This window comes from Phalacrocorax aristotelis, chromosome 1, assembly GCF_949628215.1.
Source record: "Phalacrocorax aristotelis chromosome 1, bGulAri2.1, whole genome shotgun sequence".
Classification (NCBI taxonomy): Eukaryota; Metazoa; Chordata; class Aves; order Suliformes; family Phalacrocoracidae; genus Phalacrocorax; species Phalacrocorax aristotelis.
In genome coordinates this window covers 58,969,266-58,989,359 of record NC_134276.1, presented here as the reverse complement: position 1 = coordinate 58,989,359, position 20,094 = coordinate 58,969,266, and the positions used below count along the sequence as shown (strand labels likewise).

Sequence of the window (20,094 nt, the reverse complement as noted above, 5' to 3'; positions counted from 1 at the left end):
GAAAACATTAACATAAATGTTGGGACCCATAAACACTAAATCAATCATGATGAAATTATGCAAAAGTTTTGTTTATTACTGCTGTAGAACTCCCTACCACCCATACCTAATTCGAAGTAGCTCAGAATGAAATTGTTTATCTTGAAGTGTTCTTGACAGCAAAACAATACCTTTTTATGCCTTACTTGTAGTTCTTTTAACCATCTTCTTACTACTAGCCTTTTTTCCAGACCTTAGGATACCAATCTGCATCATCGTCTCAAATCCTTTTCCCCCAGATTCCTAATTCTGCAAGCACTTTGTCCTGATGATAGCTACGTGCTATCATTAAAGCCCTTTTCGCCCTTCTCTCCATACTGCATAGGAAGGTGAAAAAGCAACATTCAATGTCCTTGAAATCAAAAAGGCTGCTTTCAGAAGTGCCTGAGTGATTAGTCATCATTTGCAATCATACCTGCATGCACACAATCAGCACTGAAGCATTTGGTATGAAACAGACTGTAAAATAATGGCATGCTTGAATGAATATCAAAATCAATTGCTCTTTAAACATCTTGTTATGACGACAGGAGAAAGGCAGGAGTAACCTTCAGGGAATTCATTGAATGTTTTTCGAGAAGGAACCTTTGAAAAACTCAGAGGTCCAAACCTGTTTTGCACTTATGATCTAGCATATATTTACAGTTAGAACTACTCTAAAGGAAAAGAAGGCCAATAACAAGAAAAAAAAGTCTTACATGTGACTACGGTGAAATTCCATGATTTTGTCTTCTAGTGCTTCTTGCTGAGGTATATACTTGTTCTTCGCTAAGTGTTCACGATCTATGGTTTCATCAAAATCCCCAATTTCAGCTATGGAGAATTTTAAGAAAAGTCTATTAAAACACTGTGTTAAATCTGAATTATTTGGGCAATCCAAAAGGTGCAGACAGCTGGGAAGAGGGCAGAGAAGCATAGTCTTTTGCAAGCTGTGTCATGGTTTTATGATTCAGATTCCCACTACATTATCTTCCACACTTTTCTCCCTTCTCCCTGTGTTAGTATCTGATACGTGAGAAGAAGCGCAAGGATTCCTCCCATCCACCACAACCAAGTAAGTAGCTGTTGGATGTCAGCTGAACAAATGAAGCCATCACAGTGTTCCCTTGACTTGTGTGTGGGATAAGGGTGGGGAGGTGACAGGCAGGACAGCACTAATTGAGCAGAACTCATCTATCTCTCTCACACGCATGGTGGTGCTCAGGTTCCTTTCCCTGGAGCAGCCAAGCACAAGCTTCCTCCCAGGCCCATGCCCCACACCCTAATTTTCAGGGGAAAATCTGATGAGAGAGGGTTTTGTTTGCTTGTTTGAATGCAGGCGTGTATTCCAAGTCATGAAGTTACGAAACATTTGTCTTCCTCTAATTTTGCAGCAGTTTGAGACACATTCTGTCTCCCTCCTCCTCAAAGTTGCTTCCATCTGCTGCAGTTATTCAGTCCCGTGTGTGCAACAGTATGTCACACCCACCTCCCATTTTGCAGCCCATTCAGTGAGATTTCCTTTTTTTTTGGGGGGGGAAGGGGCAGGCAATCTATGTGTGGGTGCCAGATTACTATCTCGTTGCCTGCTATTCTTGGAATGCCTCTGAAAACCTTGCTATTAGCTTTTTCACTGAAGAGTGTAGCAGCCTCTGCCTGCAACCCTGCTGGAATAATAGCAACAGCGCTACAACAAAGGCTGCTACCTTAATAATGTCAGTGAAATTAAAATGCAGCGCCCTCAAATTAAATCCAGGTTGCAGTCAGACACATTGTTGCACAGTTGACCTAGGATGTCACAGATCCAAGCACAGATATCCTTGCCTCATCCTCACCTCAGTTCCGCCAATGTAAATGATCCCTTAATCCAGTTCTGTCCAAAATAAACCAGTTTAGAAAAAAGAGAGGTTTCAGATGATGTTTAAACACTGTGAGTGATTTCTGACAAAAGTTTGCCTGCGATCAGATGTACCTGCAAATGCGGAGGAGGGGCAATAACCTTGCAGAGGCAGGGGAGATGAGGACCAAAGCATCTATGAAGGACAGAGCAATAGCCTTTCAAGCCAAATTGCCTGCAGCCACATGATGACTTTTTATACTTTGGAGGTCAGAGGTGGAAAAGAGTTGATAACTGACTGTCTGATTTCCACACCCTCCCTCAACCCATCTGCTCTGAATCATTCCTTGAGACAGCAGAAGTACTACGGAATCTTTGAGAATTTTCCTTTGTAAAATGCCTCTTTCGCCCCCACCTCTGAAACAGCTCCCTCCCTCCAGTTTTACTCGCCCCAGTGTCACAAATCTTTAGGATCCATTTTTAACCCTAACTCAAATGAAAGGCAACTTTCTCTTCTTTAATAAAGCCATAAGCCCACCTAGGTTTTCAACACCTCAAATAACATGGGCCTTGATTCTTTAAAATGCAGTTCATACCCTGTAGGTCTTCGTACATGGATGGACTTGAACCACCTTCTGCAGGGCTTTCTTCAGAGCCAAGAGTACAGAAGGTTCTGATTTCACCTCTACATGATTTCTATAATGTTCTCTGCATTTGTCAACTGCAAATCCATTATCAAAATTGTCCTCCTGGCTTTCAAGTTACTTCTGAATTTGTTCTCTCTGACCTCATACTCAGCAGCTTTTCTTTCTCTCTTTAGCCCTCCTTTTCCACCTCAAATGCCCTTCTAGTCGCACTCCCTCTAGAAAGAGAGGGAGTTATATTTTGCGTAGTCAGCCTCACATATAACTCTTCTTTAAAATTTTCTCATGTCTTCTAGCCAAAGATTGATTTCCACTGATGCTCACTTCTCTCTTGCGAGTGCATTACACCGTGTGTATTTTGTCTGCATTAGCACTTCTGAGATGTCTAATCCTTTGTATTTCAGCTCTTTTCCTTTAATCAGTCCATCTTCTCAACTTTGCACACTCACTTCACTGCATCATTTGCAGTCTCACAGTGTCCTCTCATTTCTAACACTTTCTACAATACTTTTAAGGTATTTTTAAATAGATTATTTCAAATATAAATTTCATTCTGTAATATACATGCTAATTTAAGATAAACCTATTTGCTATCATATTATGATTTCCTATGAATAGCAGCCTATAACATTGACATAAGGTTGCATAAATAATAGAAGGACCTCCTGGAATCAGGTATCCCCCCCAGAAACCACTCATAGGCACAGCATCAATAGGACATACAATACCTAATCTCTTGCTTTCTCAATCTTTCCACTCTGATATCTTTACTCTTACCAGCTGTCTAGTTTTATTTTTGTTGCAGACAAATACGTAATATTTTTTTGCTACTGAATAATAAGCTAGAGAGAAAATAAATACGACAGCCATGTGGGTAAGATACAGCTATAGGCTCTCATTACAGAAAATTTTCACAGAAAAATGTTCATGAGACATAAGATGGAGAAATAAATGAGACAGTCACAAACTTCTAGCAAAGTTTTCACTCTGTTACACAAAAAAGGGAGAGTCAAAATCATAAACACCAAAAACAAAAAGGTCCAGCTTGCAGTGAGGAGATGGCAAGGGGAAGCAGCACTGCAGGTGCACCACGAGGCACGTCCCTCTGCCCAAAATGGCAGATCAGATTCTGTGAACGCTGTTTCACTTCTGCGTGATAAATCTCTCACTTTTCTTCTGACACAATGGAAAAACTAAATTTTTCAATACAGAAGTATCTTACCTTACTCTCCCCATAAGGAGAGCACTTCTTGATTCCTAAAATCCCAGTTCAAAATCACTCTGCACCTTTAGCTCACAGGTGAAGGGGGCAAAGAATTAGAAAGATTTCAAATGCATCATGATCATTTCCAGCAACCAAGGAAACTTATTTAATCCAAGAGCATAATGCATCTCAGCAGCATATGAGCAATGGTGGTGATTTGCCATTTTTGCACACTTTGAAATGAACGCTTCCTGCTGGCCTGCAGAGGTGTGTCAGGGGGAACAGCCAGGTGTATAATGGAGGAATTTTTTAAAAACACTGAATTAAATTTGAGTTTGACTGTGGGGAGAAGGGAAAGGGACAGCTTGTAAAGGTGAAAGGACGTCCCATGTTTTATCCTCTTATGCTCTTGCTTTAGGAGAACAAGCTAGCAGTTGCACGCTGAGCAGTTCAGACACCAGAGCCATAGGTGGTTCAGTGAGGGACTTAATTGAGTAATCAGTAAGAGGTGAGTAAGACATGCAATAGGACCTAAGTAGAAATCCTAAGGAAAATAATGCGTATAAAGTATAAGAGCTCAAGAGAGGATGATCATGAAAAAATACCTCAAACAAAGAGACACACATGACATCTCCCCAACGTCCTTTTTTGGTACATGGACATATAGTAGGAAAGCTCACCCTCCTAGAATGCTGTGTAACTAATGATACTCAATTTCCCCAAAATGATCAAGACTTTTTTTCCTGAGATAAAAGGAAGTTAGAACTAGCTTAATCAACTAAAGAACTACAGCTGGTGTGCTGGACACCATAATGGGAAAAACTTAAAGACACAAAAATCTTGCTAGTCAAGTTTTTTTTTTTAATGTCTGTAGTGCAAAAATACCTAGTTTTAAAATGGTGTGAGGAATACAGAATTTCACAGAGGCTGTTGTACAGCTTCTTATTGCTATTCAGTCACACTGGGCAACGATGACCATGGGAAATAGAAAACCATGCAATACCTGCCTTTCCAACAGCAATTGATGAGAAACTGCCCTAACACTCAAAGAGACTACGACAGAGGATCATGAGATTTGTCTATTCATCACCAAAGAGCTTCTGAACATCTTTTGTTGACTGAAATTTCCACACAACAGCATTTCAGTGGAAAAATGCAGTACTGAATTGTACAATGACCATTTAAAACAATGGTCTGTTACGACCATTATACATGCTATTAAGTGGTTTTTCCTAATGTTATTCTCAAGATGAGTATATATAAAGTCTTGAAACGGAAAACATACACTGCCTTTCAAGTGATCTGGAAGCTAAAAGAAGCTTTGATATGATGAACAAGGCTAATACATGATTCTACTGAACAGTCTTATGGTGAATACTTTGCAGTTTAAAAAAAAAAAAAGGTTAAAATCTGTTGGTTTTTCTCTTCCCTATTAGTTTCCTCTTAGGAGTCTGATTGGGTCTGGCATTCTAAGCATGTTTATTTACTACATTCTCTAGACAACATACAGATCTCTGGGAATTTGAATGCTCTGCTAACATGATACAAAGTATAATAAAACAGGAATTAAGGAGGATTCAACCTCTTTGCCACTGCCTGCAAAGCTTGCTCTTTAAATGATCCTAGGCAGACTATTAAATGCAGTGCTTTGAAAATGCAAATCCAGTGTCCAGAAGCTCTGCTTTATTTGAAAAAGTAAATTAACTGTATTTGAATGCCATTATACAGAACTACAATAAACGGTACATATGGCTTAAACCTGTCCCTACGGCAGACACTAACAGGTAACCCAGCAAAGCATGTCCAACCAATCACCCTGTTTATCCTCCTGGAAAAAAGAAAAAAGGGAACTTACACTGTACTATGTGTGACACTAAGAGGGCAGTGCTGGTATCATTACATGTTAGCCTTCCCTGTGCCAGGTCCTGCTTCACTTGCAATGCAAATAGGTACCTGCAAAACAAAAAGTGAACAGTGTGTTACACAAAACATGAGGGAAAGAGGGGAAAGTATTTCAACACCAACTCCGGTTTTGGCTACATGTTCCTTTCACTTTTTAGAATCTACAGAAGTGACCTGAATTTCCTAAGTTTAGAGGCTAAGTAAAACATAACAGCTACTGTATTACAGCCACTAGAGTCTAACATGGTGGCTGCTTTGCAGAACAAAGATATCCCTCTTTTTCTCTCTCCCTCCCTCTCTTTGAACCAGAACAATGAGATCTGGAAGCGATATGACAGTGGAAGCAAATGCGACAACTATTAAGTGCTCAGCAACTGCACAGCAAGCTGGACTAGATAATGGATCTGCTTGTTAACTATGAAGAAATACCAGATAAACCAGTGATTTAAAGCTATCAGTTAGTTCTTGTAGAACATAAGAACTCTAAACTTCTGCTTTGGCACTCACCTGCAAATGAGAAGCAAGATCTTGATCGAACAACTCTAGCTATCTCTGATACTTTTGTGGCCCCATTACCTGCACTGCCTGTGCACCAGCCATTTTTAACATATTTGCTTCCAAACCATCTCATCCACATAGGGCAACTCTACATGGACAGTTTAAGTGCAGAGACATCACAGGCCCACAAGTTTATTTCAACATTTAAATTTCTTCTAGCTTCAACAGGAACTGAAATTGCTTAGTTCTACTCAGCATCGGATTTTTCCCTAGAATAAAATGACCCAGCAGTAAGCACTTCTCCTACAGGTGGTATGAAACCTGAACCGGTTAGACACATTGACAAGCCTTCCAAAGACTGCAGCTCCTCTGGAGAACTCACACTAGGATCTCAATAGTTTTTAATAGGACTAGATTTTAATAGGTTCAGTGAAAACCTCTCATTTGAACGGGGAGTTTCTGAATGAGGAGATGTAGGTAAATTAAAAGGGCAAGCTGATTTGAGGTGTATGGAAACATACACAGTACATGAAATAACATAACAGATCTAAATAATGTCCTTTTGAAAGCCACAGACATCTGCCTACCCATACAAAATTCAACCACTTAGTAGAAGACTATTGCACAAGAGTGTTGTATTCTCTGCTTCTTCAAGTGATGAAGCTATTCTCTGTGGATATGCTTTCAAATCCTACACATTGCTATGTACATATATTCAAGCTCCCTAGCATACACATTTAAAATCTAACCAAAAAGGTCATTATGATTCAGAGACACGTCTCCAGGTACAGAAAGAGATCACCAAAAATCAATTTACAGTTCACATACTAAGCAACTGATATGCAGAATATCTATTCAGAAACAGAAATGTTTCATAAGTAACATCATGTTGTGAGTTTTCATTCATCTTTTTATTGTTTTTACTCAGTCTTTCAAGTAAATATTCTTTCTTCCTACCCCAGTTTTCTACTTTCCTCTGTCCGGGCCAGCAAGAGATATCAATAATTGCTTTTTTTCCATTCCATTGCTCTATTACCAAAATAAAACAAGACAGAGATAAACACAGAACAGGTGGACTTGTTCTTTAAAAAGCAGGTCATAACGACATGAGCTTTTTGTTAAAGAGGACTTCATGTTGTGGGAAGATTGAATATAAAAACTAATAGTGAAAATACTAAATCAGAGTAAAAAAATGTGATTTAATAATTTTGTAGATCAGAAAAATAGTTGAAAAGTTTCAGTGAAGAAATACTGCAACAAAACCATGTTTCAGACCATAAAGGAAGGACCTGCTAATGAGGAAGAATCTTAATAGGTCCTTCATATGCATATCTACTCAGAGAGAAAGATGACTCTCTATGCCACTGCAGTGTGAAATTCAGAGCTTAAATGAAAATTTTGAAATGTACTGAAAATAAACACACCTTTAAGGTACTCTTTCTGCATATGTGTGTATCTTTCTCTGCCTTCCTCTTCCTTTTCATTTTATTCCCTCTCCTTTCCATTTCTCCACCTCTGAAGTCACAGTTCCACCTGTGCAAACCTTTGGCATTTGCATTGGCTGTAGGAATAGGATCCAGCGCTGATGCAACTTGGTCACTCATGCAAAACAACTCTCTCCCAAATATGTGGGTGCAGAGTCACACGTGTCCCTCAGCAGAGGAGTCCCCCAGGGCACCAACGCATGCCTTAGAACCCTTCCAACACCACTGCCAAAGTGGCTTGCAGAACTCTGTTGCTGAACTGCCTTCTCTTGGGGTAAGCAAAGCTCTCCCAGAGCCTCAAATCCAAGGAGGCAAAGCACTCCTGCGTTTTGCAGAACCTCTCAGCACAGACCGCAACAGAATCTTAGGGCCTATTTTTCAGGTGCATTCAAGGTTGGGACAAATAACATCAAGGTAATACTAAGAGGCAGCCATTGATCATCTCACATTCCATGTTCTCCCCTCTGTTCACCAGAGATATAATAAAAAAAAAACCAAAAACCCAACAAAAAAGTCATGCAGCTACTAACCTCGTCAGTTCCTCCTGCAGCTGAGCATGGTCAGGTGGGAAGAATTTTACCACAAATTTTACAACAACATGCTTTGGTCCTAGGGGAAATGTCAAAGGAAGTTAGTGAACATCAGCAACACGCTGGCCAAATTTTATTGCACAGAATGATGATTCATGGAACCTGCAGTGCATATATACATGCTAATCTCCTGGACAGAGATTTTTAGTATTCAGGTTATTTAGAGATTGCACAATAAAATTTACACACAATAAAAAAGAACAATAACTTGGTGGAGGGATACTCTGCCAAATCTGAGTCTGTTTTCAGTAATTACATCAGTTGATCCAATAAAATATATTATGTGTGTCTATTTTCCTTGCTTCAGAACAGGAGGGAACTAAAATACACTCTATTTTTCAAGACCCCTAGCAAATTACTATTTCTATTTTAAAAGTGGCTCATTTGTTCTGACTCTTACAAGCATGACCAGTGACAAAAGGAGCAATGCATCTCTGCCTTGTGACTAATATGAACAGAGAGGTACCCAGAGAAACTTAATCTCACTGGCAAAGTTCAATAAATGAAGAGCATCTGACTCCTACTGGGTCAGCCCCTTCATATGTTCATGTGACATAATTTCACAGCCCACACAGTTCATCTTTTAAGGACAGAACAGAAATAAAAAATAATCCAAACAAAATTCAGTGAAGAAAGTTGAGAAGATAAAGATCCCAATTGACAGAGCCCTCATTTATTCAAGTACTCTCAGGTTGACAAAATAAATGACAGCAAGGAAGTACTTACTTCTAATCTGTTTCATAACAGGCTTCAAAAGATCAAGCCACACCTGAAAACAAAAGAAGGTGCTGTTATCATCTCAACAAACTACAGCTCGGAAAGGAGCATTTTTATTGGCGCTACTTAGATTTTCATTTACTTATTTATTTTTTTCAGTGAGGTCATCATGCTCTCCCTAATTATACGTAGTGGATTTTCTCCCCAAAACTGTGGAAGATGCTTAGGAAACAGCACTGTTAACGGACTGTCACCCTGGCACACCTTTTGAAGCAGTACAGATTCAGAGAGCTGGGAAATGGTGAGGGGATCTCCCCTTCACTTGTCTCAGATACCAACAACCACAGCACGTTTGGTCAGGAACCATTCATTTTGTGGAATGAACAACTGAAACACAGAGTTCAGAATAAGCCAGTCCTATACTGTCATTGTGGTCCTCACCTGAATTAGTCTTGAGAAAGGCAAGTGAAAGGGGCTGGTGCTTGCCTTTGAGCTGGGAATGCTGGGCAAATGGAGAAATGAGAAGGCAGCAACCTCCTGGTTTTGGGGACCTAACAGGGGTTCCACCGTGAGGCCTGGGCATAAATGTGGAGCTCCCCTGCTCCGCCCCACGGAGACGGAGTCTCACCACCACCACCTGGGGGAGGAACGTCCCCGCAGGTCGCAGGTGTGAGGCGGACACAGCACAGAGCGACGGCGGGAGGAAGCTTACTTCATAGCTGTGTAATGTTTTCTCTTTTCTATAAACCTGGGAAGCTCAGGCTTAGGATTTCTTAACTGGGGGCAGTGTAACTTCTGCATATAGTTTACTTTCATCCGGTCTTCAACAACTCATTTTTCAGGATGGCATGTGGGTCTTTCCTTCAGCTTTCACAAGAGAAGCAGTGGCTGGAAATACAGTTTTCAGAGCCTAAATCCCAGTTCTGCAGTCTCAGTCAGAAGGGCTTGGGCAAAATGGTACAGGACGACCATGCAGAAGGTAAAAGTCAAACAACTTGTAGGGCCCAGAAAAGTGCAACTGCTTATGGTCCTCAGCTAGTAACTAACAATGCCCGAGATTTGTGTTTTGTTATCTCACTAAATTGCACAGAGCCTCCCTTGGAGACACTTGGAATTTGTGGAGGAACATCCTAGAACCACCACAAAGGTTAAAGCCATTAAAAAACAAATTAACCGAGCCTTCCTCTAGAAAAAGAACATGTATTGAAATGAATACATCTTTGACCTTTAATAATTTTAGATTATGCAAAGGCTGAAAAGTACTCAAAATATCCATTTTAGAAAATCACCTGAGAAGCCAGACAGGAACAGGGCTGTGCTGCTGCTATAACTGCTCCAACGCTGTTTGCTATTTTCATCATTACTAATATGAGTGCTTCCAACTAGCAAAGACCTCACATTCCTGCCCTTTCACACCCACTAATGTTTCTCAATGAAAGTCTTTTTAGGTTTTTCAGCCTCCGAAAGTGTTTTTTTTTCCGAAGGGCTAAAGAAACTTGGTTATCCAGGAATAGGAACCCAGTGTTTATCACACGTTAAATTGGTTCTGACACTTTCTGGCATTTCAGTAACTTAACACTGTTTTGTTTCAGAAAGCTGGCATGTACATAATCTGCAATGAAGGTCAGGGACTATGCCAAGTTTAGTGGGAAAAAAAGAAATCTTGAACGTGAAACAGCCAGTTTACAAGAATATGGCAAGTGATGTATTTTACTTGACACCAAAAAAAACCCCAAACCTTCTCTCTCCTTCCAGAGGCAGTTTATGATACTGCATGAGCACACAAGTGTGTCATTCCTTTATCCACTTTCCAAATCATCCTACAAGCAAGTTACAACATCCTTGACCAGGCTGCTAGAAATTAGAAATGTGTGCATTGACCATGTGTAGGGAGAAAGGTGGGGCAAAATTAAGACCTCACCACGATCACCAAACCCAAGCAATCAAAACTTATGCATCATGCAAATCCCACACTGTATCTAAACACAGCAAATCTGAGACTGGTTTATAAACCGGAAATGAGAAATAATTTGAAGATTCAATTAAGATTCATGTTTTCAATTGTCTCCAGAACTACAAAGGCTAGATTATTTACTTTTTAAACAAAGTCTGGCATTCCATGATAGAGACCGGATTCCAGCAGCTGGAAAACTGGGGCAGACATCAAGTGTGATGAAACTCTGTGAAATCCCAGGCTTGGCAACAGTGCCTTGTTTCTCCTTGTCCCAGCAGGAATTGCCGCCCTCAGACCCTCCACATTCATCTCCCATGCAGATCTTGTCTGCCACAGGCATGGCACACTTGAATGTATCCAGCTGCCAGGCATCTTGACGTACGACTGTCAATATGTCAGATATGAGGTCTGGAGCCTTGCACATTGAAACAAACACAGCTGAACTGTGAATATATTACTTCAGGTACATATGATTACATCCAAATAAATATGCTCTAAATATTTATTTTCCCTTTTATATCGGAAAAGCACCACATTTTCTTCAGATGATATGAATATAAAATATGCGTGTGTGTTTTATTTCTCAGACGCACCATTAAATGTTATTTTTTTTTTATTTGCACAATGCTTGAGTTCTACATTACCGCCATTATGAAGCTCAGAAAGTTTTAAATCCCACAGGAACATTCACCTCAACTGCATCATATAAATTTAAGTGTAAACGTTACTCTCAGAGTGCTGTTCCACATCGAAACAACAACTTGTAATCAAATCTCCTGCTTCAGAGTTTCTGCGACTTGCTTTTAGGTGGTTGAAGGCATTACTTCAATTGAATCTCACCGTTCTTGGGGCACAGCTGACTAGATGTGGGCAAGATTTGGGGATCTCCCCCTTTTTCAGGAGCAAAGGCTGGAACAACCAGCAGGAACACAGACCAGTGCTCTCAGATACTTGGCTAATATTTTCTTTTGCAAGGGTAGGGGACAGGTGAGTTACCATGCTCCATGCATGGAGGCATTTCCCTTCAGATCAAACTGACAATAGCCTCAGAGGGTTTTCCTCCACCTTCCTCTTCACTGGAGCCCTGGCTCCCACACTGTGATCATCTGGACATATTTCCAGCCAGTCAATTCCTACCACTGTGAGGGCCTCAGGCACTGGCAACACCTCAATCTCTCCCGTGTTCTGCCTCAAGCAAATAAACCATTTTGTTTTCACAAGACTGGAAACTGTTAGTTTACTGCCAGCCTCTGAGCAAAACACAAAGGGTCATCTATTTGAAACTTAATGACCTGTGAAGTAGAGAAGGTTGATCAAATGACCTTCTCTATTTTCTAGAAAACTAAAAAGCAACTGTATATACCCAAAACATTAGGATTTGTTTCAGCTTTACATACATACATAAGGAACATCAGTATGCCATTACTAACATGGCTACATGGACTCTCTGTTGTAATAGTACCATACAGTTGCACTGTTTTGAAAAGTTATGTTAAGCCCTCAAGTTACCTAAAGCATTAGCCAAGGGTATCTGGCAGAGTATGAAACTTGCTAGTAAACTGTGTTTCAAGTAAATCCAGGAGCAAACTGTGAGGCGGATCACTTTCAAAGATCGATGTCAACTTTGTAAAATTTCCTCTTTAATTATAGTTAGCCTGAAACATTATGACCGCTATCATTTAATTTTAGAGTCTATGTAAGCCTGCACTAAGGCACGACAACACATCACTGCAGCAGCAGATAAATCCTCTTTTGTTTCTTTTGTTAAGAAATATTGCTCTTTACAGAAATTTTATACAGATGGACAGAAAAAGATTTTTTCTAATTGCCCAAAGTAATCTCCTTTAGGTCAGCCAGACTACTGGTGCAGAATCCACTGAACAGGCAAGAAATCCAGTATACACCAGAATGTACTGGTCAAACAATCCAGATAACTAGTACACGTGCCAGTAGGTCACACAGTAAGTCTAAAGTAAAACAAACTTCAGAAAGAAAGTCATTGGAGGCTGAGAAGTCATTAGCCTTTGGCTTTCTCTGCTACACGATACTGTTTCCACCCTAGAAGTATTAGTGCAATGCGTGAATGTTGTCTGCAGCTATTCCCAGTATCCAAAGTGACAGGACCAGGACACCTGCTTGTGCCACACAGCTCCCCAGATGGGACTTTCATCAATTTATTAGGTTTTTTGTTCTTGATTTCTTTTGTATTAACCTCATTATATTTTATCTATCCATTTTCTTGCCAACAATGTTTTTCATGGAACTATGTCACAATCATTGAATCTTCTCTGTCTGCGGAGAAAGATTTTACTATCCCTGCACTTCAAATTAAGCAGGACTGTAAAACCAGAGTTGAGACTCTGCAACAGTCCAGCCTTGGCTTCTCTACTGCAGCTGATCAAGATAAAATGCTTTTCCAACTTGTGTCTGAATTGGTTCCTACTTTCAACACAGATGAAATCTGACAGGAGTAATCAGGTTTTAGAAACATTTCTTCAACTCTGGCAGGCAAGAACATTTTTTAAAAAGCGCCCTTTTCTTCTTTTTGTGATTGAGGATTAAATATACCTTATAAGTAAGGAGCAGGAGCAGGAGCAGAGAATAACAGTGTGCATGTAGATGCAAATCAGCTGAAAATTAATCCTTTTACATACCATCATCTTTTTATGATCTGGAAACTCAAGGCCAAAATAGTCGCCTTCAACAAGGTTCAGATGGTTGCAAACAGCATCATGTAGAACTTTCCCTGGAGCTCTTTGCTGCAAGAAGAAAAGAAAGCCTAGGGTTACAAAGATGCTTTTAATCAGGGCCAGAAAAATTACTATGCTAAGAAATTGTCCAGCAAACAAACGAAACTGTCAAAACAGTTTACAAAATCAGTGGATATTCCAACCATACCCACAGGGCAGTTGACAATAATTACACTAGTTTTAAAGCTATGAAAAATACCCATCCATCCCTGGATGGCAGCTCAGAACCCATTTTCAGTGCATTTTTATTTTTGAGGGAAAAATATCATGAAATAACAGAGGTAGAAGAGGGGGACTTGGCATATAGCTTTCTTATGTCTGCCATGTAAAAATTGCTACTCTGAATTTGGGAAGACGGCTGTTTCATCCCATGGCCCTTCAAGCCATATCAGGTGGTGCTATGTACATCTGTGTACAACATACCGAAACCAAAGTGTTCACCAACAGACCTGTCATACAAAACCGAAGGGTCTGAGGGTTATCCGGACACCGCTTGATACACAACAGGCTCAAGTCCTGGGTTCTGACTTCACACAGGCTTATCCTGAGCCTCCTGCTGTGAGGCACCGAGGCTGGTCAAGGCCTGTCTGTGCTACCCTAGCAGGGTTGTCAAGTAATTTGGAGGAGTCAAGAGCAAGGCTTTCCTTCCACACACTGAAAATCTTCCCTTTATGTTCTTCCCTCCCAGATGTTCTAGCCCAATATTAGCTCCCAGAGCTGCCGCTTTGCTGATTGTAAGGATTCTTCTCATCGGCATGCCAGTTAAATCCACACCTGCAGCAAATACTGTAAATTACAGCTCACCAGCAAGCCTGCAGCAAAACCCACTGTTTCTGTATAAAAAGGCCAATCACTGAAATAATATATTTTTGTTTCTTGGACAAATGCACCTATTTTAACTCAAGAGGCCCTGAAACACAGATCTCCACTCACTTCAGAACAAATAATAACCCATTAAACTGCACAAACTCCACCATTAAAAAAGACCCATCACACCCCGGTCAAATGCCCTTGCACTCAACCTACAGTTTGGCCCTTTCCCTGTCTGCCCAGTAAATAATCACTCGAGCAAAATAAAACAGCAGTAACCAAGCGAAGAAAAGAAAACCATTAGAGGCGGGCAGTCTGGCCAACCTGGCTCAAACCTGAGCCTGAGCCCAGGTCCTGGCAACTCCAGGCAGTGCCTGCACCAACAGGCTACTTGTGAGACAGCAGCTGCTCATTCCCACCTCCTCCCAGATATGTTCCTATGCAGTTTGGTCTCTGTTGCACTGGGATACCAAAAAACAAATCCCCAGGGCTTTTCCACCTAGGGTAACACCTGGTTTTCCAGCCACAGCCCTAAGTACAAAGCATCTTTCCAGAAGCAATTTATCTAACATTGTCTGATAAGAATTGTGAAAAGTAAATATCCAGTAGTGAGGCTTACATCAGAGAAATTGAAAGGATGACTTTTTCCTAGGGAAGGCACAGGACCTATGTGCCACCACAGCGGCGCTCTTGCCCCGGTGATGCAGGATACGACAACCGGACCCTTCAACTCCAGCTGGTTTGGAAAGTTGTAAGGGAAAGCCAAGCTCACCTCCCCAGGAACTTGCTGAGCAGGTTTTTACCCAGCATACTCCCAGTGCCTCTAACAGATCTATGCCACCAGGAAGCAATGTTCACTTAGACTATTTTATTAACTGTTTGTTAATGTCAGCTGTAGCAAACATTACCCTCAGGAATACTGTCAGAAAACAGATCAAGAACGATTGCAGATAGGAGTACTAATTTTTTAAGCATTCATCACAATCAGCCTTGCAGTAATTAAAGCAAATCATTCCAAAATGCCAAATGAGAGGATATGGAGAGGGCAATGAAAAAGAAGACATCTATTTTTCTAGACAGAGAACTTCTGATCTGACATAATGCCATCCAAAATACATTTCAAGTGCCAATATATTTTAATACATTCAATTCATGTCCTCCAGCTTCATTAAAATGAAAGCATCCCCAATGACCACTGCCAAGCCAGCATCAACCATCACACTGTGTGTCAGTTCTAACAGAAAGATTCCCACATTTTCCACTCCATCTATCACTGTACGTAGGCACATCCAAGCATACATTGCCTCTTAACGAAAGAGCTTCCCAGTAAGTGCATTTTCTTGGAGACAACAGAATAATATTAAAAAGACATTAGATGGAGTGTAATAACGATATTAGTTTACTGCTCCAGAAATACACCTACAAATGATTTAGAAACTTTAGGCAAATGCGCCTGCTCCCAGACTGGTCTCATGCCTCCTCAGTTTGGCTGGGACCGCTACAGAGCAGAAGGATGTGTTTAACAGACACTCTCGCAGCAAGAGGCAGAGGATATTACTTTCACCCACATGCACAACCAGTAAAACGAAAACGTGCCTGTGCGTATGTATGTAAACGTCTTACTAAAGTACCTCATGGACTACTGTCTGACAAAGACCAAAGTTCATTGTTCTTCCTGAGAAAAGAAGGTCTCTGTGAGCGTGGAGATTTTTGACCAACAGGAAAAAAGGCAGAGAGCACACCTGCGTTACCGCAACATCCAAGGTTAACTGAGGAGAGCAAGCCTGTCTGATCTCAGACTATGAGTAAAAGCAACTGATTAAAACCTGCTGAGTGTTTTCATAAGTTTTTTTTCTTGCAGGCATTTAGACGACGGAATGGCAATCTCGTAGCATTTATGTCACTTGGCGTTTTCTCTGAAGTGTGCCTCGGTAACATGAAATGCTTCTTACTCAAGTATTTGTAAATAAGATTATTCTAAACTCATCTTAGCTTTGATCAGTCTACCTCAAAATAAAATCTGACACTTTATTCAAGGGAAACACTGTGCATGTAAAATCTGCCAAGATTTAGAGCCTGATGACGCTCCAGTCTCGCAGGACCAGAGGGAGAAGTACAACATCGATAAAAGCAGGAACTCTCGGTCTCACAGAGATGTTGATTCAGTGCAGTTCCATGACATCCCTACTAAAAAATTTAAACACAATAAATTAAAATCTCAGTCCGCTGGGTATGGAAGCAAACCAGCAGTTGCTCAGGTCACGGCAAACGCGAGCCGACAGAGGAAGCATTCAGGAATGAGTGCGCCACACCAATGACATCATCTGTAGCCAACAGTCATGTCTGATTTCAATGTGGTTACCAGGCCTATGGGACAACACCAGATTTCCCCAGAACTTGGAAGGCATTTTCCAACCATCAAGCGTGACCCTACTGCCATGCCTCAGACAGCGAGCACAAGGCATGCTTCATCAGCTCCTGCCCCACGGCACTGTGGCTGCATCCATGTCCCATGAGCCATAGCTTGGACGCTTCCCCTGCTCCACGCTGGCATGGGTCTCATCCATGGGGGCCCATGAGCCCCCCAAAATAGCTATGCATCCGTGTAAGGTTTCAGGGTGGGGAAAGGCTACACTACAGCCTATGCTATAGGAGGGGCTTTCCCTGCCACAGCGAGAAAGGCCCATTACATGACCATCATGAAAGCCTCATATGCTGGGATGAGCGAAGGTCTTCAATGTGGCCAATACAGAGGACATGGGAAAGGAGAGGCAGGAGTCATATCTCCTGCTTTCCCTGAGCATCATCGAGTGAAAGCTCCCACCAGGGAGGGAAAAAAATGACCTGAAGTGAAGATCAAAGGAGGAGGATGAGACATGCAAGTGGGACATTGACGTGGAAGCTGCCACAACGAAGGCTAATGGCAAGACTATACCTTCCGACCATTTGCTACCGCAAATGCCACACTGTAAGGCAGCGAGGGACAGGAAACAGGAGGTATGGTGTACCGGTGGAACACAACTCAGGAAAGATCACATGCAACAACCAGGAGCTGGGAAGCAGCTGCAGTGGGTGTCAGTCCCCTGCTCCTGTTTTTGTTGACAGCCAGATTCTTGTATAATCAATGAAGAAATATTGCAGCTCCAGAGGGCAATTCTTCCTACCCCAAAACAGCCGTCTGAGCACACTAGCAATGAACGTTTCCTTAGCAATACAGTTGTACTCTTTTACTCTTGATGACAGGGAGTGGGTTCATTTTAAATGAGGTGAATCTCAGCCATACTGCCAGCAGCAAGTTACTATTATTCTCTTAAGGTTGTATTTAGTTACACCAAAATAACATTATAAATTCATTGCAGTGAAAAGAAGCTCACTGATTTCCAGCTACACATCCTTATTGCTTAATGCATTTTGCACTAGCCCTTCATTTAGCTCAATGAAATCACATTTTAAAAGTCACTTTATATTTTCAGGGAACGTCAGGCCACTAAGTTCTAAATATGAATAATGTGCAGCACCACATTTAGCTGCAAGCTATGAAGGTACCCAAAGTAGCCTGTTTTACACATTGTGCATTCAACATTTGCTGTCTGCTCATTATTTCAGTACTACTCAATTCACCCTCCCTCTGCTCCCACCAAAATCCAAACCAGCATGTTACGTACGATCTTCCAGTGGTGAATATTTTAATAGGCTCAACAATTCTTTCATGTTTTAGCAATTGCCAATCATTTAAAAAATTTCCATTTACATACTTGTTTAGACCATTCTTTGGCACAGACTGCAGTGCATAGCAATACCTGGAAGTTATCCAGGACTTTAAAAGCAGTGGGTTTGGACACATTCCCCCATCCTCCAGTTAATTAAGCAATTATTTCACTAACCTTCTATCAACAACAAAAAAAGTGCCTGTTTAGGACCAAATAGTGATTTTACCAGTTTTTATTTGTCTAGCGAACTAATCTCAGATCCCAGACTGAACAGATCTTCAGTTGAAAGGTTTTTGTTTGTTTGCTTTAATACTACTGAGCAGTAATACCAGGTTAAAAAACCAAACCAAAACAAATAAAATAAGCACTTTATTTGGAACATCTGAGAAATATATGTCCCATCAGTGTTTTGATCGAAGTGAGATACAGCTTCATGGGGCAGCACGAACCATTCTGTTTTCCTTCTCTTCTTCCTCAAAAGTGCTGCAACTGGATCAGAAAAAAAGTGAGTTTGTTGTTTTTTTAATTACACTTGCTTGTGCATTAGTAACAGCTGATAAAGAGAGAAAGTAACTATGTTACATTAATCTAAAAGAAAAAGGTACATTCTTCATTCACACCTGCCACAATATCAAGGCAGACATTTCTTCCACTAATGCCTTGTTCCTGCCACATTATGAGTTATACGAGTGACAGTTTGGTCAAACTAAATATTTTACAAATGCTTAAATACCAAGTTTAAAATTGTATCTGTTCTTTTGCAGGAAATCACTCTGAAAACCCCTTGTACTTCAAATTAGTCTAATTCCCAAATTATTTTTACACTCCAGTTTAGCAACTGCATTGAAATGATAGCGAAAACTTCAACCAGTATTTATTTTCATTACTATTGCTGAAGTTATATACAGTCATAATCAATACTAAAAATAACAAATCCATATTCCTATCAGCATTTATTTTCTCAGTTATTCAAAGCCGTTAAAAATTATATATGTATCTACAGCTCTGAAAGGAAAAAAAACCCCATCAACAAGTGTTCATGATAAGCAAGTAGTATAAAAATAACCTTAAAGACGAGACTGAGCAACAGGGTTCTTAAACAAATAACCCTGCCAGAAACCTGTACTTCAAAGGAGGCTTAAAAACTACTCACAGGAGAACAATGTTGTCAGCATCCAAAGACAAATTACATATTTTAAACAGTTCTCCTTTCTGGAGTAAAATGAAATGCATAATTCCTATTTAGCAAAAGTCTATTACTTGAAAGGTGGGATTAGAAGCAATAAGCACTGGTCTGCGTGCTGTTGCTGTGGACCTAACGCTGCCAGGACACTTGGAGATCCTCTGCCCTTTTTCTCCTCTCCTCCCTTTCAAAGTGTAGGTGTTAATCCTATAGGAAGGATTAGATGACTATAAAAATAGCTTTAGACCATAAAGATAGCTCTTACACCTGGGCTTTTCCTCTGCTGTTCAGCTTAGGCTGGGTAGTTACAAAGCGTTGAAGAAGCGTGATTTGTCACCCCTACATACCAGGTGAAAGCAAAGAGGAGAAGCAACACCTTAGAACAGAGCAGCCACACACTCCCACTGCTATTTTTAAGTATGCAGATCCCCACTCTGTACCTACAGCCACCAGGTATCCATCCCATTTGGAGGGAGGGTGTAGAAGAGGCAAATTTTCACTATAACTTCAAGGCAACTCATTCCTTTTAAGACATTTTCCATCTGAATGCAGTTGAAGGCTCCACTCCTGGCACGTATCCCACATGCTTTTGCACAGACTGCGCACATACCATCAAAGGCAGGATTGAGGCCAAATGCAGTAACAGAATAAGTCTCTTATACTGCCTTAAAAACAGGCGATTGATCATCTGCTCTGTGTGCACAATAAGACTATTTAGTGTTCCTTTCTTTCAAGATTTTAGTGGACTGCTTTCCCACTTTACACTCACCACATAAGCTGTATTCCCTTTAAT

The 20,094-nt window shown here is 40.8% G+C and overlaps 1 protein-coding gene across 9 annotated transcripts in view; it reads right to left on the bottom strand.

The window, feature by feature from the left end:
- FARP1 (FERM, ARH/RhoGEF and pleckstrin domain protein 1) overlaps positions 1 to 20,094 on the bottom strand; it is a 225,672-nt gene that overhangs the window by 57,467 nt on the left and 148,111 nt on the right. For all 9 annotated transcript variants that reach the window (XM_075089894.1, XM_075089873.1, XM_075089861.1 and 6 more), the window contains 5 exons: positions 13,503 to 13,607; positions 8,904 to 8,946; positions 8,118 to 8,196; positions 5,559 to 5,656; positions 738 to 852 (listed from right to left, as the gene is read on the bottom strand). In XM_075089894.1, coding sequence (XP_074945995.1) covers positions 738 to 852; positions 5,559 to 5,656; positions 8,118 to 8,196; positions 8,904 to 8,946; positions 13,503 to 13,607 — 440 coding nt within the window. The remainder of the gene's footprint in view (positions 1 to 737; positions 853 to 5,558; positions 5,657 to 8,117; positions 8,197 to 8,903; positions 8,947 to 13,502; positions 13,608 to 20,094) is intronic.